This window comes from Astyanax mexicanus, chromosome 5, assembly GCF_023375975.1.
Source record: "Astyanax mexicanus isolate ESR-SI-001 chromosome 5, AstMex3_surface, whole genome shotgun sequence".
Lineage (NCBI taxonomy): Eukaryota > Metazoa > Chordata > Actinopteri > Characiformes > Acestrorhamphidae > Astyanax > Astyanax mexicanus.
Genome location: NC_064412.1, coordinates 17,995,635 through 18,014,687, shown reverse-complemented (window position 1 = coordinate 18,014,687; position 19,053 = coordinate 17,995,635). Strand labels below are relative to the sequence as shown.

General features: G+C 36.5%; 1 protein-coding gene across 5 annotated transcripts in view; it reads left to right on the top strand.

Annotated features, from left to right (window-relative positions):
- gabrb3 (gamma-aminobutyric acid type A receptor subunit beta3) overlaps nucleotides 1–15,787 on the top strand; it is a 144,763-nt gene extending 128,976 nt beyond the window's left edge. For 2 of the 5 annotated variants that reach the window (XM_007249107.4, XM_007249109.4), the window contains 3 exons: nucleotides 10,780–11,024; nucleotides 12,147–12,227; nucleotides 13,569–15,787. In XM_007249107.4, coding sequence (XP_007249169.3) covers nucleotides 10,780–11,024; nucleotides 12,147–12,227; nucleotides 13,569–13,919 — 677 coding nt within the window. In that variant the 3' untranslated portion in view covers nucleotides 13,920–15,787. The remainder of the gene's footprint in view (nucleotides 1–10,779; nucleotides 11,025–12,146; nucleotides 12,228–13,568) is intronic. The other 3 variants (XM_007249110.4, XM_007249111.4, XM_007249108.4) reach the window with 2 other exon arrangements.
- Nucleotides 15,788–19,053: the final 3,266 nt, after the last annotated feature.

Here is a 19,053-nt window from a genome sequence, read left to right as displayed (position 1 = left end):
GAAGTACAGTTTTGTTTATTTAGGCGCCCACATTGGAAGACCTGCTGACTTGGAAAGAAAACATGGCGACACCTATATTCCTTACTATTGTCGCTTAAAATGCATCCAGTGTGCCCTATGTATATAAATAGAGAGGAAAATAGACGTTCATTGATAGCGCCCCTTATAATCTGTAATGTGCTGCTATTCCCACTAATAAGTGTGCAACAACAGCGCACTCACTGTTTTCACGTTTAACTTGTTTCATTGTTTTGGTAGAAGGCTGCTAGTTTAACTGCAGTCACAACACTGACATTGTAGTTATTACAAGTTTTCTTTTCCACTTATAAAGAGGACAGTATTTTTGATTGCCAAATTACCAAATTTAACTAAATGACCAAATTTAACAGAATTACCAAATTTAACTGAACCACATGACAAACAAATGTAAACAGAGCACTGTTACTGGTTACATTGTTACCATGTTTAAAGTTTTTCAAAGGGAAACCCACACCTGCATAAGTTGTGAGGTCACAGTCACTGCAGTGCTGAGAGTGATCCACCACCCAAATAATAGCTGCTCTGTGGTGGTCCTGTGGGATCATGACTATTAAAGAACAGGGTGAAAGGAGGGTAATAAAATAGGCAGAGGAAAAGATCTAGCTACTAGAATGGACAGTGAGTGTAAAAACAGGTAGGTGGTGTGGATGCATCACGTGTGTGTGTATATAGCCCAGCTTGTTCAATTATGTGTGCTGTTATTGTTGGAAAGTCAGATCTCAACTAATTTTAATTTAAAATGTAAATAGTCGCTGGTGAACTGCATGGGTAAATTGTGAAAAAATTGTCCATAAAGCCAGGCGGACACTGTGCGATTTTAGCCCGATTTTAAGCCCGATCTGGTCGGATGCGACTGAATTTCATGATCGGGCCGAATTTTAGCTTGATCGTGCGTCGTTTGTCGTGCAGTGTGAGAGGGGAAGCGATGTCAGATTAATTGCCCATACGAGCTGCGAATGAGCAGTCGGACGCGACCAGGGATTTCTAACATGCCAGAAATTTTGGTCGCTTGTCTCACAGTGTGAGCTATTTTGCGGGCCGATTTCTTAACGTCACGACCTGTTTTCCCAAAAATCTGCAGAGTAACTATAAATTATTATTAGTCATATTTATTTCTGTCAGTTATAAGGATTTATATTTATGTTCGGTACACAGACTTATAGCTTAATATAGCAGACACAGGCATTCTGCTGTTTAATAATTTCAACAGATGCTTATTCTCAGTCAATAGCTGGAGTTTTTGAAAAGATAAATTAAAAGAGAAAATATCTTTGACAAACATAAATTTATTTTATTTCACTTTGCTATTATATCTGAAAAATAAAGCACATTGTCAGCCTCTGGTGCTGCCCGTCAATTATATAAAACTTAAAACATGCACAGAAATATAAAGCTATATTTTATAATTCGTTTCTTTTCGCCAGGGCAAATTTATTAAAATTATAAATATATTAATTTATTAATTAAAATCTCGTCCAGTGCTCCAGAATATTAGCCACGCAAAGCCAGCTTAGCGCAGCGCATGGCATTGCGCGCAGAATAACCTCTGTCTTCTAAAATAAACGTTTTAATAAATAAGGTCGGAGAAGTGTAGTAACATTAATGCTATTAAACTTACTAAAGCTAATAAATGTACTGATAATTAATCAAGATAAATCCGACAAAATGCGCTGCGCCTCTCTCTCGCTCTCTTTCGCGCGGAGCTGAATTCAGCGCGAGGCTATAGATAATATAAAAGTTCAGTTGAATATAAATAAGTAAGGGCCTGTAAGTACAAGCAAAGGACCTGTAAGTAAATATAGTCAAATATAAAGAATAGTTTGAGGTTTTGGTGAGCTGTTTTCATGATTTGAAACTGAAACTAACTGAAACTTTGATTAATCTGCAGAAAGCCTGGGTTATTTTAAACGAATTTTTAATGAGTTTATATTTTTTATTTTTTATTTATTCATTTTAATTATTTTTCTTCTTTTATTAATCAAATCATTAAATATATATCTTCATAAGATATACATTTTTTACCTTATGTCAATTTTTATGATCTTTTTAAAAGGTCCTATTTTTCCTTTTTTACGTATATATTTTATTCGTCTATAATAAATGTCAGTTTTTATTTCTATTTTTTATATATTTTTTTAATCCCTTTTAAACTGTTAATGCTATCCAGTGTGGATAATCGATTGCTTGTTTAATATTCAGTGTTGCAAAACCAGTTTTTACATAAACAATAAACAGAATAAAAGATAAAATTATTTTATTTTATTTAAGCTGCTGGTGTTTCTTTCACAGCCTGACGCGCAGTCATTTTTCTATGCGCTCTCCTTCTGTAAAACAGACAACCCGTAGAGTCCACGTCGCCTCAGCCACCTGCGAGTCCATGTACGTCTCTTCCGTGGACTTTCAGCGCACAACAGGGCACAAATAAGCAAAGCTAAAGGCTTTCTTTTGCAAGGCGACATGTTGTGTTGAAGCGAGAGTTTGTACGCAAAGAAAGCTCCGCCTACGGGCTGCGTTTAGACGTGCAGTGTAAGCTCCCCCGTCGCAGCAGGTCAGTCGGACCGTACAGTGTGTGCAGATGAATCGCAGGCGTTGGTCATACAGGACAAACGATTCAAACGTGCAGTTTGAGCTCTCCAGAACGCATCCGATTACAAAAATCGCACAGTGTCCGCCTGGCTTAAGATTTCAGTGCAAAAATAAATCCAAGAAAAAATATAAAATCAGCTAAAATACAGCTATACCTCACTACTGGATAACAGTTTTAGACATTTTTAGGGCATATACACTATGATCCTAAATGGTTCTAATGGTTTATGTAAGTGAGCAGTGTGTGTGTGTGTGATGAATATGTTGTGCAGGGTGTTAGTCTGCTTTTGGGAGACTATCCTCATTAAGAGTGTTAAGCAGAGAAATGAGAGCACTTTGCACTGGGAGGGAAAAGTCTCCAGGGTCTCTCCTCCACACGCACACACACACACACACAAACACATACACACACACCACTCAGTTCACCTGCTGCTATGCATCATTATGAGCCCCAACACTTTTTCACTCATTCTCTTTCACTCTTTCACTTTCTCCGTCTTCTGTGCTGCAAGAGAACCCGCTAAAAACACAGAGATCAATGCAGCTGGAAAACAATTACATTTAACCTCCATTTCAGTCCTGCGGCCTGCTGCAGCAGCAATGAATCTGGCCTTTAAATGACTCTGTCTTAACTGGGAGTGGGGCTGAGGCCATCCATCCTCCACATCCTCATCCGGCTCCGGCGCTGATGCTGTCAGCAGCTCCAGCTGTATTACACTCACACACACACACACTCACAAACTTTAGAAATCCAGTCATCTCAGATAGGTGCAGATGGTGTTATGCTTCTAACGCCGCTATCATTTCCAATTTGAGCTCTTTCTCTTTGATAGTTCAGATGACTCGGACGGACAGCTTTGGTTTGAGGTCTCAGTTTACACAGAGCTTTTTTGAGACTTGTGTAACTTGATAATTGGCAAGCACATTTGATTATGGCTTTTTAAATATCACACTTTAAATATGCATTTATGAATCAACTGGGGGATGAGTTGCAACAAGAGGCCCAATTCCAATATTGATATGAGTATAAAAGCAAGCACCAAGTGGAGTGCATAATCATGCACTGACAGAGCTTAACAGCAATGTTTTCACATTTTACACTGTAATTATTGCAATATTTTGACACACAGGCAAAATTAATCGGCAGAAGCAGATTTTTTATCTGTTCAAAATTTACTGAAAATTATTTTTAGTAATTTTTGCTTAACATACAGTTTAACAGGATTTTTACACTTTCAGTAATGAAATGTACACTTGGGTCAGTGTTCTTTAAGTACAGATAATATCATCATATTACCCAGCTCTATGTTAAAAAAAACCTTTAATCTGTGAAAAATCCAAAGCTGCCTTGTGTATTGACTCATCACTTAGTAAAATAGTATGTTTAAAAAGGCAAATGCCAGTATTACTGCTTTTCATTCAGCCAAAAACATGTTTGTTGTCTTAAGAGAACATCTAGTAATAGTTATGCAGTTAGGTTACGAGGCTAATGTAGCTAATGTTAGCTATTTACATTGATCCATTGCATTTTAACTGTAGTGACCTATGTTTTAAATTATGTTACAGAATTTGATGCATTTAACATTTAGGAGTCTTGCCCAATTACTCATGGTGGTCTACTACAACACGGACAATAATGTTACCCACTGCACCACACCATCACATAACCTCTGTACTTACTGTAAACTCACAATGTGTCCCTGTGTTATATGTTTAAAACATCCTTTACACTGTGGTTTAAATTCTAAAATTTGTCTCATTAAGCCCAATAGCTTAAATTCCAAACAAAAAAAGCATCAAACTTGAAAATAACTCAATTTTCAAGAGTATTGATTTAAATATTTGTAACACAACAATATAAAACTTTACAAAATTATCATTTAGGAAGTAGGAAAAAAAATCTTCCAAAAACTCCAGTTATCTAAGGATCTAGTGATGTGTTGAAAGGGACTGTTTTGTGGTATTTGTGTATCCAGCTCCCTCCTGCTAAATGTAACCTAATAGAGTTCAGGCTGCAGTCGGTTCTGTATGCAGTGTGTGAGTATTTTGGTCTGGTTAGGTAACGACTCTGCTCTCCACTCTGATGGCTGGGGAGTTTGATCCTCCCATGCTGTGACCTGTTCAGGTACAAATCGATGCAGTGCGCTTTGTGCCTGTACTGCACCTCCACGCAGACACACAGCTTTTGGGGTTATGTAAGACAGCATATGCTCAGTCTACCCACATGCGTCCCCTCTTAATCTAGGGACTCCGACCAGGAAAAAGATCTAAGAATGCAATGACAAACACCACTGTTTTAACAGTTTTCAGATCAGAGTAAAAACATTCAGAAAACACAGGGAATTGAATGAATTGTTTTATGTCATGTTGTAACCAAATTAAATAACTTGCATAACAAACAACTATTTCAGTATCAGTAAAGTTACAACTTTGCTTCACACACAGGGTCAAGGAATTTATTTAATTAAAATAAAAAAATAAAGCCTGTCCAGCTCAACATACTTGATAATATTCAGTACAGGCCAGAAAATTGTTATATTCTAGTTTCTTCAAAATAGCCCCCCTTTGCTCTGATTACTGCTTTGCACACTCTTATTAAAATGACATTTCACATTAAAACAACTGTGTGAACTAGGACCACACTGTGAGAATCACAATTGACAGCACCAGAGAAAAGAAATCAATCAATCAGTCAAAAACTACTATCCTTGACAAAATAAGGAATGATAGCCAGAGGATCAAAATGGATTTGAGTGGTTTGAAACATTAGTGCAGCTTTCTTATCTGTTTGTAAGTGCAGATGAGACAGTTAAACCTCTTTTGTTAAAGGGATGGAATATTCTGGACTATAAAACAAAAACAGCTAACACAAGATACAATCCCCTTCTAAAATAAGTTTGGAGTTTACTAGAACATTACCCTAATGTTCTTCTCGTGATTTGTGTTAAGATAGATTAGATTAGATTAAGATTAGATAGATAGATAGATAGATAGATAGATAGATAGATAGATAGATAGATAGATAGATAGATAGATAGATAGATAGATAGATAGATAGATAGATAGATAGATAGATAGATAGATAGATAGTTTGCTGGCTGAAGCTAAGTGTCAGCAGAATTAGCTTCACCATTAGTTGCCTGCCGCTTTTACTTGCCTCATTTTTGAGGGCAAATCTTGCATGTGAGACTCACAAACCAGTTCCGAGATGAACTTGCTGACACCAAACAAGTCATTATATATGTGTAGCATATGGCGTCCTCAGTTTGTGTTTAGGGGCTATTTGACTTAACACAAATTCTATGCAGTGAAATATGCTGACTGAAGTGTGTCTAGAGTCGTATATGTTATGGTGGTTTTCTACTGCATGGTTCTTACAATACTTAACTGCTTGTTTGCTTTTCCTTCATTTGCTTTTACAATTTGGTCCCTGAAACTAGATACTTTGTTAGTATCCAATCAAACTGCCTTGGGACTAAAGCATGACTGTCATGGCTGGACAGGATACAGACATGTGCAGATGTAAATCAAGCAGTTTATTATAAGTACTGCAGATACACAGGGATGTCAAAGCAAGCAGGGTCACAACAGCAGCCAGAGAGAGTAAACATAACATAAACGACAGACAGTCCAGAGTTTAAAAACAAGAAGACACAAGAATATCGAAGGACAGGCAAAAATGTTGTTAATAGTTTTAAATAGTCCAAAACGATTCATAAAAGGAGATTAAAAACAGGCAGTGAGAAACATTTTGTAAAGAAGGAAAAAACCTTCAATACTCAGTGAGGAGTGAATTAAAAGAAGGTGTATTTATAGGGTGAAGAACAGGTGAGGTCAATATTCCGGTGATTGACTTCCTGGAAGTGTCATGTGCAAAGTCATGTGATCATGTGAGGAAGTGAGAGAGAGACAATGACCGTGACGATGACGTGTAACCATTGCGGAACAATGACTGAAAAGTCACGTGATCATGTGAGGGAGTGATAGAGAGACAATGACATGACGATGATGTGTAACCATTGTGGAACAATGACTAGACAGAGAGAACTGCCGATTGTCATGATGCAGTGGCGACATCCAGCCCAACCAAATTCATAAACCTCCCAGGTACTGTAAAATCACAGTTGTTTTTTTGTCAGGGAGCTCGTAAAATTACACTGTGGTGCTTTGAAGAGGTACAAAAGTTCCCTGCATTTGTGGCCAACAAAAGTACAGCAAATACAGCAAGATGTGGTGCGTCATTTTGTGTAGGTACCGTGCATTAGAAAAGCACTTTTAATCATAAAAATCACTTGTAAAAGGTGAAAAACGGCACTAAGTGTCATCACAGAGGGCTATTTCACTAAATTATAAAATCCAGATGCATTGCTGGAGGGAAAAGGACGTTCTGACAAAACATGCATATTCTCTAAGAATTCAATATCTGAACACCACTGGGCAGTCACATTCTCATTTACCGCATGTCTAGAGTGTAATTCCTGGAATCTTACTAAATGTATCTTTAAATGTTAATGTGGCTGGTCAGGGTAAAAACTAGGCCAGGCCCACTTTGCAGTCAGGAGACAGAGCCCCCTCTCGTTAAGGAGATAACAGCCCTCCCTGGAGAGAGCGAATGTGCCGGAGACAAGGTTCCCTGTAAACCACTGTGGCCCACACTAATTACTCTTGGGTTTTAATACACTGGCTACTATTAACCTATTCAAGAATTTGCTTTTGAAACACTGGTGCTGTGTAAAAATGTATTGCAGACAATTAACCAATTGTATTGGTTAATTGTGTGCTTTGACTTACATGAATTCTCTTTCTAAGTATTTTGAGTAAGGTTTTTGTAATAAGGTAACTTTTAGTAAAATGAGTGCATGTACTAATAGCATGGTAATAATTGCTCTCATTGTCACGCTGGCCTGCATGGATAAAGATCTTTTAATACAGGAACTGCTGCTTGTTTGGAGGAGCTTCTTTATGATGAAATGTGATGCATCCCAAAACCAGTGTTTCCCTGCTGCTTAAGTGTTCGTAATGAAGCAAAATATTAAAAAACAGCCAATATCTAACACTTAGTGAAAGCAGTGGAGTAGGGAAAATAGTGGATTTTTTTTACATCTTTTTTGTTGAAAAGTTATATAGTTCTGTGCTTTATGACTATGTGTTCTTACAAAAACAGAAGCTGCATTTGCATCATTAAAATGTTGCCATTGAGAAACTGTAAGGATCAAAAGAAGCCTGTCGATCACTGTTGATAATTTTTTAAGGTAAAACTACAGGGATTAGGATCTGAGAACATATGCCTTCGGGATTTTTTACTGTATTATAGAATGGCGAGATGAACTACACTTTTTTAATTGGCATCAGAGATACCCCTTAGATGATACTCCACCACTCCACTTGTGCCAAGTCAGGACAAGTCATGAATTCTAGTGTGTTTTCATGGTAATGAAGAGGTAGCTCGCTCCTATTTATGTCTACAGCTTCATTGTCATGGTCCAAATCTAGAATCTGCACACTCACCCTCGTGGAAACAGGACTGGCCAAGGCCCCGCTGTGCTCCGAATGTCAGCGTTAGCCCAGAGCTGCGTCTCAGAAGGGGCGATTTAGGTGATTTCTGCTGGCCCAGTGACTGAGAGAGAACTCCGTCCTCGCTCATTACCCACTCCTTACATACAAGCAGCCTAATGTCAGGATTCGAATTACTGAAGGGTGGAGACTAAATAAGTAGCCTACTGGCCAGAAACCAGGCTTGAAATATTGAAGACAAAGACATGAAACATAGTGTGTAGTGCGTCACTGTGAATTAAATAACATTAATCACCATAAAGTACAAATAAAGTACAAAATAGATAAACAATAATGTAAAGGTGGGTGAGGCAGGTGTTTTAGTGATAGTAAACCACAAATATAAAGCAGTGTGTGGTCTTTCGTTGGTCAATAAAAGAAAATTGAGCTAGCAAACTTGCATGTCTTATATGTTTTATATGGAGATTTACCATTGAAAGGAACATTTAGTATAGGACTAGGCCTAATTCCTGTTCGGGAATTCATCAGTCCTATTATACCCATCATCCTTTAAGTTCACTATTATCTAAAAGTGTCAAATCAGGCCTAGCTTATAGTGAGAGCAGTGGAAAGTGATTGTGTCAAGCTATGGAAATTCAAAATCCAGAGCTAGAATTAGTTTTCAGTAACCACTGTAACATTTTATAGATTATTGTATGTTATAATCATAACCCTTAGAAATACTGTCACCACTACTGATATTTAAAAATGACTTTTATAATACATTTTTAATCAATACCATATTGATTTGTAAAATAAAAGGCTCGTAGTTTCTTACTTATGCTTTTCAGACAGGATGCAATTGATTCATTCAAAAGCTTACCACTAATACAGTTTTATTAGGGATACTCTTATATACTTTTTTCCCCCAGTACCGTGTGGATTGATTCAGAATATTTTTTTCTTTTGTTTTAAAAAAATTAAATAATGATTAATTGTTTATAGCAAAATTCCTGTATGTTTTACGTCAGATTTTATGTGCTGAAATTTGTTTTTTCACCCAAAACATTAACAGGTTAAATGTACTGATTGCTACTTCTGAGACTAATAGCTAAACATACTTCATTGCTGTTATCAGTAGAGCCAGTTGGCAATCAAAATAGTCACATTTTCTGCAAAACTGACTCTCTAAGCACATAGCATAGAATATCATAATAGGCACAGTGTAAATGGATGTAAAAAAAAAAAAAAAAAAAAAGAATGAGTCCAGTATTCAAATCATGTATTAAAGTCTGTGAGAAAGCCACGGTCATAAAAAATGAATATCATTACAAGGGGGATAACAAGTATTGAACCAAGAAAGGGAATGAAATGCAGAAAATCTAGTTCTGAATTTTCCTCTCAGATTACTGCCGGGCATGTTGATCATCTATGCTGTTTTATATGCGTTGTGGATGCATGCGTATCTCTGGCGTATCTTATGTCTCTGATTTGACTAGACTCTGGCTTTGTATTTTGCAAAAGCTTTATGTCCAAAACAGCCTTGTTTGCTAGCTTTTAAGAGTCACTTTAACAGTATTGTAGCCATCCTTTATGAAGATAAGCCTATTACCTTTGTGTCACTATACATACATGTAACTTAAATCATGAATATACAATAAACAGGAGAGAGTTTTTACAATACATACGCCTGCCATCACAAGTGGATGATTCACTGTGAGATTCGACAGTGTGATTGTGTAATTGGGTTTAGTAAGCAGAGCTCATTTTTGGCATTTGCACTCTGACAGAGCTCAATCTGTAGCACCCATCCACAGAGTCCAGATTCATGGTGGGCGGCAGAGCAGAGCTGTCAAAAGAGAAGGATTTCATCACACTTCGTTTGGCTGAGTGTCTGAATAATCTCACTGTCATGGTGTTCTTTCTATGTATACAGCCTCATACGAGCTCCATTTCCAAACGTTGCTTTAAGCATTTCATAGGTTATTCTAGATGCACCGAGACAGCGATCCTTTTGTGTTTTTTTTTAAACAACTAAAGGTAAAAATGACTGAGGTATTGATGTAACTAGACTAGAGATGGATTGAGGTAGAGGGCCACAGTAAACGCGCACAGCAAACTACTTCTTTACCTGGAAATGAGTGCCGCCAAGTTTGTCTGAAGAAGTTTGAACCAATGTAGGATTTTTTTTTTTCACATTTCACACCAATACTGAGGTTTAACCAACACTATTATCACACATTGCATTTTTGTCTATATATATTAACACCCCTATAATATTCAAATGAAATTGGATTTATTAACAGCTTACCTTTTTGTCTAATTAGAATTGTTATCTGAGTAAGTGATAGCTAAAATGGTACTTTTTTGTTACATGTTTTTCACACTTAAAATCCTATAATTTTTCCAAAAATCCACAGTGCGCCTTATGTATAAAAAATCTGGTGCGCCTTATGTATAAATTCTACCAATCAGGTTGTGAGGAGCAGTCAAGCCACACTGCTAAAGTTCAGCATTATATATTATATTATAGTCTGTAAAATACGGTGTGTAAATAAATTGCTTTAAGACTGCATATAAGAAGGCATATATTGAAAATAATAAATACTTTTTTTTGAATTAGCATTAATGCATGGTTAAAATTAAATTATTCTTCCATAGGCATCACAACTGTGCTGACTATGACCACCATCAACACCCATCTGAGGGAAACGCTGCCCAAGATCCCATACGTCAAAGCCATAGACATGTACCTGATGGGCTGCTTCGTCTTCGTGTTCTTGGCCTTGCTGGAGTACGCCTTCGTCAACTACATCTTCTTCGGCCGAGGTCCACAGATGCAGAAAAAGTTGGCTGAAAAGGCAGAGAAAGCCAACAATGACCGCACCAAATATGACGGAAACAAGGTAAAAATCATTCATATTCCTTACTGTTACTGTAACACTGTTAGAAAATGCCTGTATGTAGTCTCTAGTTTGTGTCTCTGTATTTAGTTACACACTTACCACACAGTTCCGGTGAGGCCTTTTTATATTGTGCTCTAGCTCTAATTTCAGAAAGGATATCTTTGTTGAAAGAAGAGAATGAAATCAAGACAAAACAGATTACCTGCAGATTGTATAGCCGTATGGATAGAGTTTCACAAAATGTCATAATACAGGAGGAGAGCACTTTGTATAGAACGCAGACTGAGTGCAGCCAGACTGATGGTCATTAAAGAAATAACACGTTCTTAAAGGGAGTTAATGAGGCTACATAATGCCTACCTATGTAGGTCCTTCAGGATATCTGACATAAACCTCCATAAACATTTTTGAAGGTGAAGCCTTTTGTAAGGCTGACATAACTTTACATTATGACACTATAGCAGCTCGGGCCCTATTTTAGCGATGTTTAGGCAAGCCATCAACTGTGCACCTATTAAACATGCAAACGGCATGCACTGATTCTCTTAATTAATCATTGGTGTGTTTTAGGTGTAATGTGAAATAAACCAATAAGCATGTTATGTGCCATTCTCTTTAAGAGAAAGGTGCGCTCTGACTTTGGCGGATTGGTATTTTAGCGGCGCAGTGCTTCTGCATGTCTCAGCAGAGGAAACGGACCTGCTTTAGGAAAAAAGGTCTCTTTTACTATGGTGCTGTGTGGTAATCAGAAACCCTAGTGTGGAACAAATATATGTACAACCTCAGTCAGTACCCTCCAAAACACACACACGCACACACACACAAACATAATATATTTTTAATTAAACTTGGTTGTGGAATATATTTTTTTATATAAATAAAAGATCAAAGAAAAAAGCAAATTTTTCCATTTTCTCATTTTAGAAGAATAACACAAATATTATAAGAGGTGACCTATATGAACTGTCTTTAAACACTTTGAATGCAACAGGTCAAAACGTATAAAAGAAGGTTTTATATGTACATTGTTATCATGAGGAGCGGTGATGGCCGGATTAGGTTATAGTAATCTAAAGCTGGGACTGACATGAAGAGGAACTCTTTCTGTGTTTTTCTGGCCAGTCTGTTCAGGAGGCAGGGAATTGCAAGCCATCGTCCGTTAAACAGTCCAATCAGGTACAAGGCCACCGTCACTCACGAGGGGTGAGTGCGAGTGTTGCTGGCTGTTATCTCAGTATCTGTAACCTCCCTCTGAAACTTTGCCCACTCACCATGCAAAGTTTTTACTCTAAAGCAAATTCCAGCTTAGAGCTTCCTTCTCAGCCATGCATTGTGTGGAGCTGTGAACACTTTCTCTTCGTTTTTCTGTTTCATGTCACTTTTATTCCTCCCATTCGTGCATGTGAAGCTTCAGACTCCGTCTGCTACAGGCAACTGGTCACCCAGACCAACATGTTTCAACATCTTCAAATGAGTTTCTCTCTTGTGTTTCAATGCTCTTTGTATTTGTCTTTGTATTACACCATCACTGGTCCACATCATTACCGGGATGTTTGAGCTATAATTGAGTTTTTTTTACTAGATTGTTTTTTCTGAATTATTTATTACTGCAGAGACTTTGGGCAGTAAAAGTAAATAAACATTTTGTTTGTTTTTCATGGAGATTTTCTTTCTTCAAGACACATCCTTTGGGAAATCACCGCAATAGTGATTTTGTTCAGAAATGCTGATTACTTTAGCTATTACCATCTGACTGCTAATCATACTGGAGACCTGTTAATACAGGCAAATGTGTATTAAGAGTACTTTTTGCAGATATTTTGATATTTTTAACTGTGTCTCCCATAGATTTTATATTTATATCAAATGTTATTTACGGATAAGATTTTTTCAGTGTGCACTTACATATATGTATACCTTCACATTTGAACATGTGGAATCAGATCTTTCAGTCATACAAAACAAATTTATTTGCAGATACATGTAAAAGAAACATTGTATTGTGATGATAATAATGTAATAATGAAAAAATGTGTTCAGATTGTCAGTAGTTTAAATATGACAAGTGCTATGAAAGTGTACATATAAAAAAAAAATGCATTATACACTTAGGATTACCACTGTTGTTACATTAGTGTGAACATTTAAACATTCAAACAAATCTATTACTGATCTTTTAGGCAACAGTGTTCTTTTTATATTCCTGAAAAAAATATATGTAATCAATTGCATTTATTAAACTGAAATCTAAAACCTAGCATAAAGTGTAGCATCTCTAAAGTTCATACCGAAACTCTTATTCTTACTCCTTCCGTAATTCACTTCATTCTTACTCATCCATACATAAGCTGTGGTTGAAAACCTCTTCAACTCATAATCCACACATCCTCAAAGTGTACAAAAGAAGACTTTTGAGAATCGTATCACTTGCTGATATGGTTTTGAATATTCAAACATACTTCAACAACATACTTGTTGTACTCGTATACGTAGATTTGTAAAAATACATACTACACAAATCTATAAACCTTACTCTGGTTGCAGGTGGACTCCCAAGGGAACATCCTCCTGACCACTCTGGAAATCCACAACGAGGTAGCTGGAAATGAGGTGACCACCAGCGTCAGTGAAGCGCGCAACTCCACGTCCATGGTGTTCGATAACTCAGGGATCCAGTACCGGAAGCAGAGTGCCCCGCGGCACGACACTACCCGTCACAGCGTGGACAGGAACGCGCAGCCCAAGAAAGCCAGGCTGCGCCGGCGCTCGTCCCAGCTCAAAATCAAAATCCCTGACCTAACGGACGTTAACGCCATCGATCGATGGTCAAGGATAATATTCCCCGCTGTGTTTTCCCTCTTCAATTTGATCTACTGGCTTTACTATGTGAATTAAGCCACAGATCTGAGTGTTTTTTTCCTCCTTTGCAATTATCTTTTCCATTTTAGAGGCAAAATAAGACTTTTTTTTTTTCTCTTTTCAAAGGACGTATTTATTTGTGCGCCAATGTGGTGAGCGTGAGCTTTTTTGTACTTGCAAACCCTTGCTTTTCTGTGAGGGTACCAATGGAAGACAATGTGCTCTAAACTGGGCTTTCTCATCACACACACCCACTTTCACATCCATATCTGCTTACATACACATGTACAGATGCTCACAAACAGAATCCATTTTATAAAGACTCTTTGTACAGAACTGCTGAGATTTTGAAGCTGTGGGACTTCCTCCTGATGCAACCGGACCCTTTTTAAACTTACACCAACCTGTTCAATGAATTTAATAGACAACTTCAATGAAAGGTGTCACCTGCAAATGTTTCATGCCAATAAACCTCCATTATTAGATTATCGAGAACAAACCTAAAATGACTTGTTTTACACCAGATTATAGAAATGCAATATACTGTACTTACAGTTGTGTTTTCACAAGATTCAGCATTGACGATTTTTCCATCAGCAGTTGTGTTTAAGACATTTAGACATTTACTGATGTGTATGAATGGAATTTTGTTTGTATATAGTCGTGTTATGACATACTTTTGGGACATGATTTCCATCTGCCTTGGGATGATATAGATGACTTTTCACAGACTTGGTGTGTATGTGCTTCAGTACATGTAACTATCTGAGTAATGCTTGTGCACTCATCACATTTTGATTCATATAAAAGCATAACTGCCAGTGTTGTGGAATGTTTAAATCAGGGCCTGCAAATGACTTCCATAATGCCAACATATGCATTATAGGGCAACGTTATAGGTATCGTACATAGACTTTTGTTTTAAAATGGTTAATTTCTGTTAGTAGTTGTATAGCATTTAGCATGTGTATTTTTTTAAGTGAGAGATTATGACTCAGACATTTGTAATGAATGTTTGAGTCTAATAACATTATTGTAGGCCTTATGTAAGCTGTCGTATGGTCCACTGACGATGTTTGTTTGACCAAAAATTCCACCTAACCTCTTTTCATCTTTTTTTTTTTCCATCAGTGTTCCTTTGATTGCTGGATTATAGACTAAAGGAAAAGTGGTTTGAGGTGCAGTGTGTACCCATGAGAAAAAAAAACAACAACAAAAACTTATCTCAGGTTTTGCTCCAAGATTCTCACGACCCGCAATGCATTGCATTTCTATTATTGGCCATATGCATAGATCAGCATTATATTTGCTGCAATTCATTTGTATTATATGCTCATGTACTCCAAACAGAATGACTGCACAGGCTGATTTGTCTTCTTATTCCAATAGCATGGTATTCTTTATATGTAGAGGACTAAACTGATTGTATTCCATCTTGCTTTGGAGATCACTTTGCCACGAGTCATTCCAGTGACCACTAACCTTTGCTTCAGGGACCGAGGACCTTGCTGTCTGGTGAGAGAATGATGTAATTTATAAAACATGCTCACAAATGACCCAAATATGTTTATACTACCCCTTTTGAAATACTCGGTGTGTGCTGTCAACATGTCGCATTAACAGGCTGCTCTGCAGTTATGTTGTGTCAGTAGTTGCTTGTTATTTCTTTGATTGCTCCTTTTCCTTCTATTCTGTGTTGTAAATATATGGCAGAATATCCAGATTTGTGAGCTGTTGTTTTCTGGGTTTTATTTTTAACCTTAAGGTTCTGCTCTCTTCTGTTCTCCACAAACCACCAGATATCTATTATTGAAATGTGTCCGAATCAGTAAATATATGTGGGGTGGATTTATAGGCTATTCCGAGGACATTTGTTTTAAAAATAAACTTTTCTCTTTCAAGAATTCTTTTTTTTTTTTTTGTTATTTTAAACTGCTGTTGTAAGGTCTGATTTACAGCAAATAGCAAAATTCATTCGAAACAAATCACTGACAAACTTTATGAGACTGTTTGACATTAATATTTGATGTAAATACAAAAACAATACCACAGAAATATATTATTTGCATTAAAATGTGTTTATTTATTTTTACTTCATTTTTTGAATGAGATGAAATACAAAGGCAACCAATCAGAGAGATCAATTGGCAAACAAAAATCAAACATAAAAGACTCTTAGTCTGTATTTACACATACTTCTTTTTAAATTAAATGTTTTGTTCAAATGAAACTGAAAGGGGATCATCTGCAAATGTCGTTAGTGTATTGTGTTTAGATTGTGAGAATTTTTTTCTGGTCTTCTTCAGAACTCCACTCCACTTTTTGTTCACACCTTACCCTGTGTTAACACTGAAAAGCGACAAAGCGAACTTTTTTCAACTTTATGCAAATGAATTATGACGCGTTGAAGCCACATTCTAACCTGATTGGCTACTAGCATTTCTTTGGACCTATAACATACAAGGCGGTCCAAGGTCCTTAATCTTCTTCTCTCTGAACTTTTGGTCCAGGAGTCATATTCCTCATATTTAGTCAAGTCAAGTCAAGTAGTTTTATTGTCAATACTGCATATGTACAGGACATACAGAGAATTGAAATTACGTTACTCTCCTTCCCAATTTTACAGCAGGTACAGAAAATAAATATAATAAAAGAGAGAATGGGAGACACTATGGGTACAATACAGCAGGGACACAAATAGACATACATGAGACAGAAACAAGGTGCAGTAGTGTGGGGGAGAAGTAGATATATAAATATAAGTAAAAAAAGAAATAGATATATAATATAAAAGATATATAATAAAAATAATATACCCTATTTTCCCTCCATAATGTATATTTTTCAAGCTGGACTAAAAATGACGAGATGGTGAATGTTATATAAAAAAAAACATTAATTTTAGTGATCATAGTTTACTTATCAAATACATATTTATTACAAACACACATTTAAAAAAAAAAGATTTTTTAGAGCCGTTAAAAAAATTGTGCCTTTTTCTGGTCGGAAGCTAGACCAGATACACGCACGCGTTGAGATTTCACATGCCCACAAGTGACAAATGCGGGGCAACACGAGCGACCAGTGTGAACGCAGGGTGAGACCCCAGCTATGTTGCTTTCAGCAAGACAGCTGCTATAATTTTTCTGTACAAAAATATATATTTTTAAATATTATTTTAGTATTATTCAGTATTCCTGTACTTTTGTCTCATTTTCTTTACTGATCTCTGGTATACTCTTTTTTTATTTTTCCTGAAAACCACAGAACAAAATGTAATATTTTTTAAGGTTGCAGAGAGCTGATGTTTGGTCCTCTCCTGGGAACATAAATTCCATGTGCAGGCATGCTCCACAAGCTGTCTTTAATCCTTGAGAATTGTGTATGGGTGAGCTGTTTTGCGTAAAACTAAACACAAAGCTTTTCACAATGTACAAATCAAGCAGATTATGAAGCGAACCACAACCAACCTTCTCAGGGCCTTTCAGAAGGGTCTTCGTTTATTTGACATATTCACTAATGCTAAAGTATAACTCAAAGACCTGAGTCTTCAGATGCTGAAACAGTGAAAGTGTAAAATCAAACCTGTCGAAACAAACCCATGTTGTTTTAAAGGTTTTAAAGATAAAAAAAAGTTAGGCCTGGTTTCAGACTTTATCACAGTGAGAAATATGATTCAACATAAATGCAAATACAATATATGTATATATCTGTTTAGCTGTTCCTATTGATTCTTGTTATTCAACATTACATTTTATGTGGTAGCACACCTTACAACAGGTCTTAAACGAATGAGTTTATTAGTGTTTTAAGTTATTCTTTGGTGTATACATAGTGTGTTTTCTGCTTGTGATGCAACATGCTCAAATGTAGTTTTACATACCTATTTACAACCCTGTTATTTTACCTTAGAATAACCACAAAATAACCAGGTATGGCACTGCACCTATCAGTATCTTAGTAACTATTGTGCACACATGACATCATACACATGACCAGCCTATCCCCCACGTTTCTCTTTAACTGCTTTCAGCTCAGACATGCCACTACATAGAGGTTATTAAAAAGGAAATCAAGAAGAATATTTTTAAGGCCTTATTCCGTCAGCACGTTGGCTCATGAGTGGTCAAGATGTTTCATAGAAATGATGTGACAATAACCATCTGAGGGGCATGAAGCGATTGGTTACGTAAACACGTAATTAAGGTCATTAGTGATGTTCCATGGCTTCTATTGTGTTTAATGGATGTGCTGAAGCGTAGGCTCTAGCTAATGAAATGGAGTGTGGACAGACTGGGGCTGAAAATGATTAGTGTCTGTCCACAGCATGTGGATGTATGCTTCATGCATGTGACCTTTATTTAGACTAGAGTTCTTATAGTAAATAAAACTGAAACAAAGGCTGCAACATTTTCATAATAAATAAAAATGAATAAAGTAGTACATTGAGTTAACAGGAAACAAAATCAATAATTACAATATCAATTACTAAATCTGACGTAATTGTGTGTATTGAGTCTAAGAACAGTAATATTTTTTAGCTTTGATTAGAAGCACTGTTGCTGCCATGTGATAACCTCATCTTTTAATTTTGGAGATTTTTAAATTAAATAATCTAATTTTAAATGAAATAATCTGTAAATTGTGCCAGATTTTAATGGTGAATGGATCAACAGAAATGATCTGAAACAACTCAAAAAATTCTATTTTACTATGTCCTCAATTGAACGCTTATAAGGTTTTCTCTTTTTCTCTAAACATCCAGTTTTTGGAAGAACAAGGTATTTGCATAAAAGTGACTATATTTCAAAGCATGTGAAAGCATTGTTTTAAATAGTCACACATATAAAAAGAACTAGAGACACAGAACTGAGTAAAGTACTAGTGCTCTATAAAAAGTGACTTGATTAGAAGCTGAAGTGATCTTTAAGCTCCACACTTAAGTAGAGATTCTTAAATATTCAAAATTGTTTGTGCTTGTTTGGAAGTAGTTTATTGTAACATGTAGTACTGAAGTACTGAAAGTAAAAGTACAAGTACAGTGTTCTGTAGTCACTCCAGCTTTACTGATAATGTGGGTTGGGAATGTTTCCTAATATGTTTATAATTATAACATGTAACGATGCAGCACATACAATATGTAGTGAAGTAAAAGTGAAAGTAGGAGAAA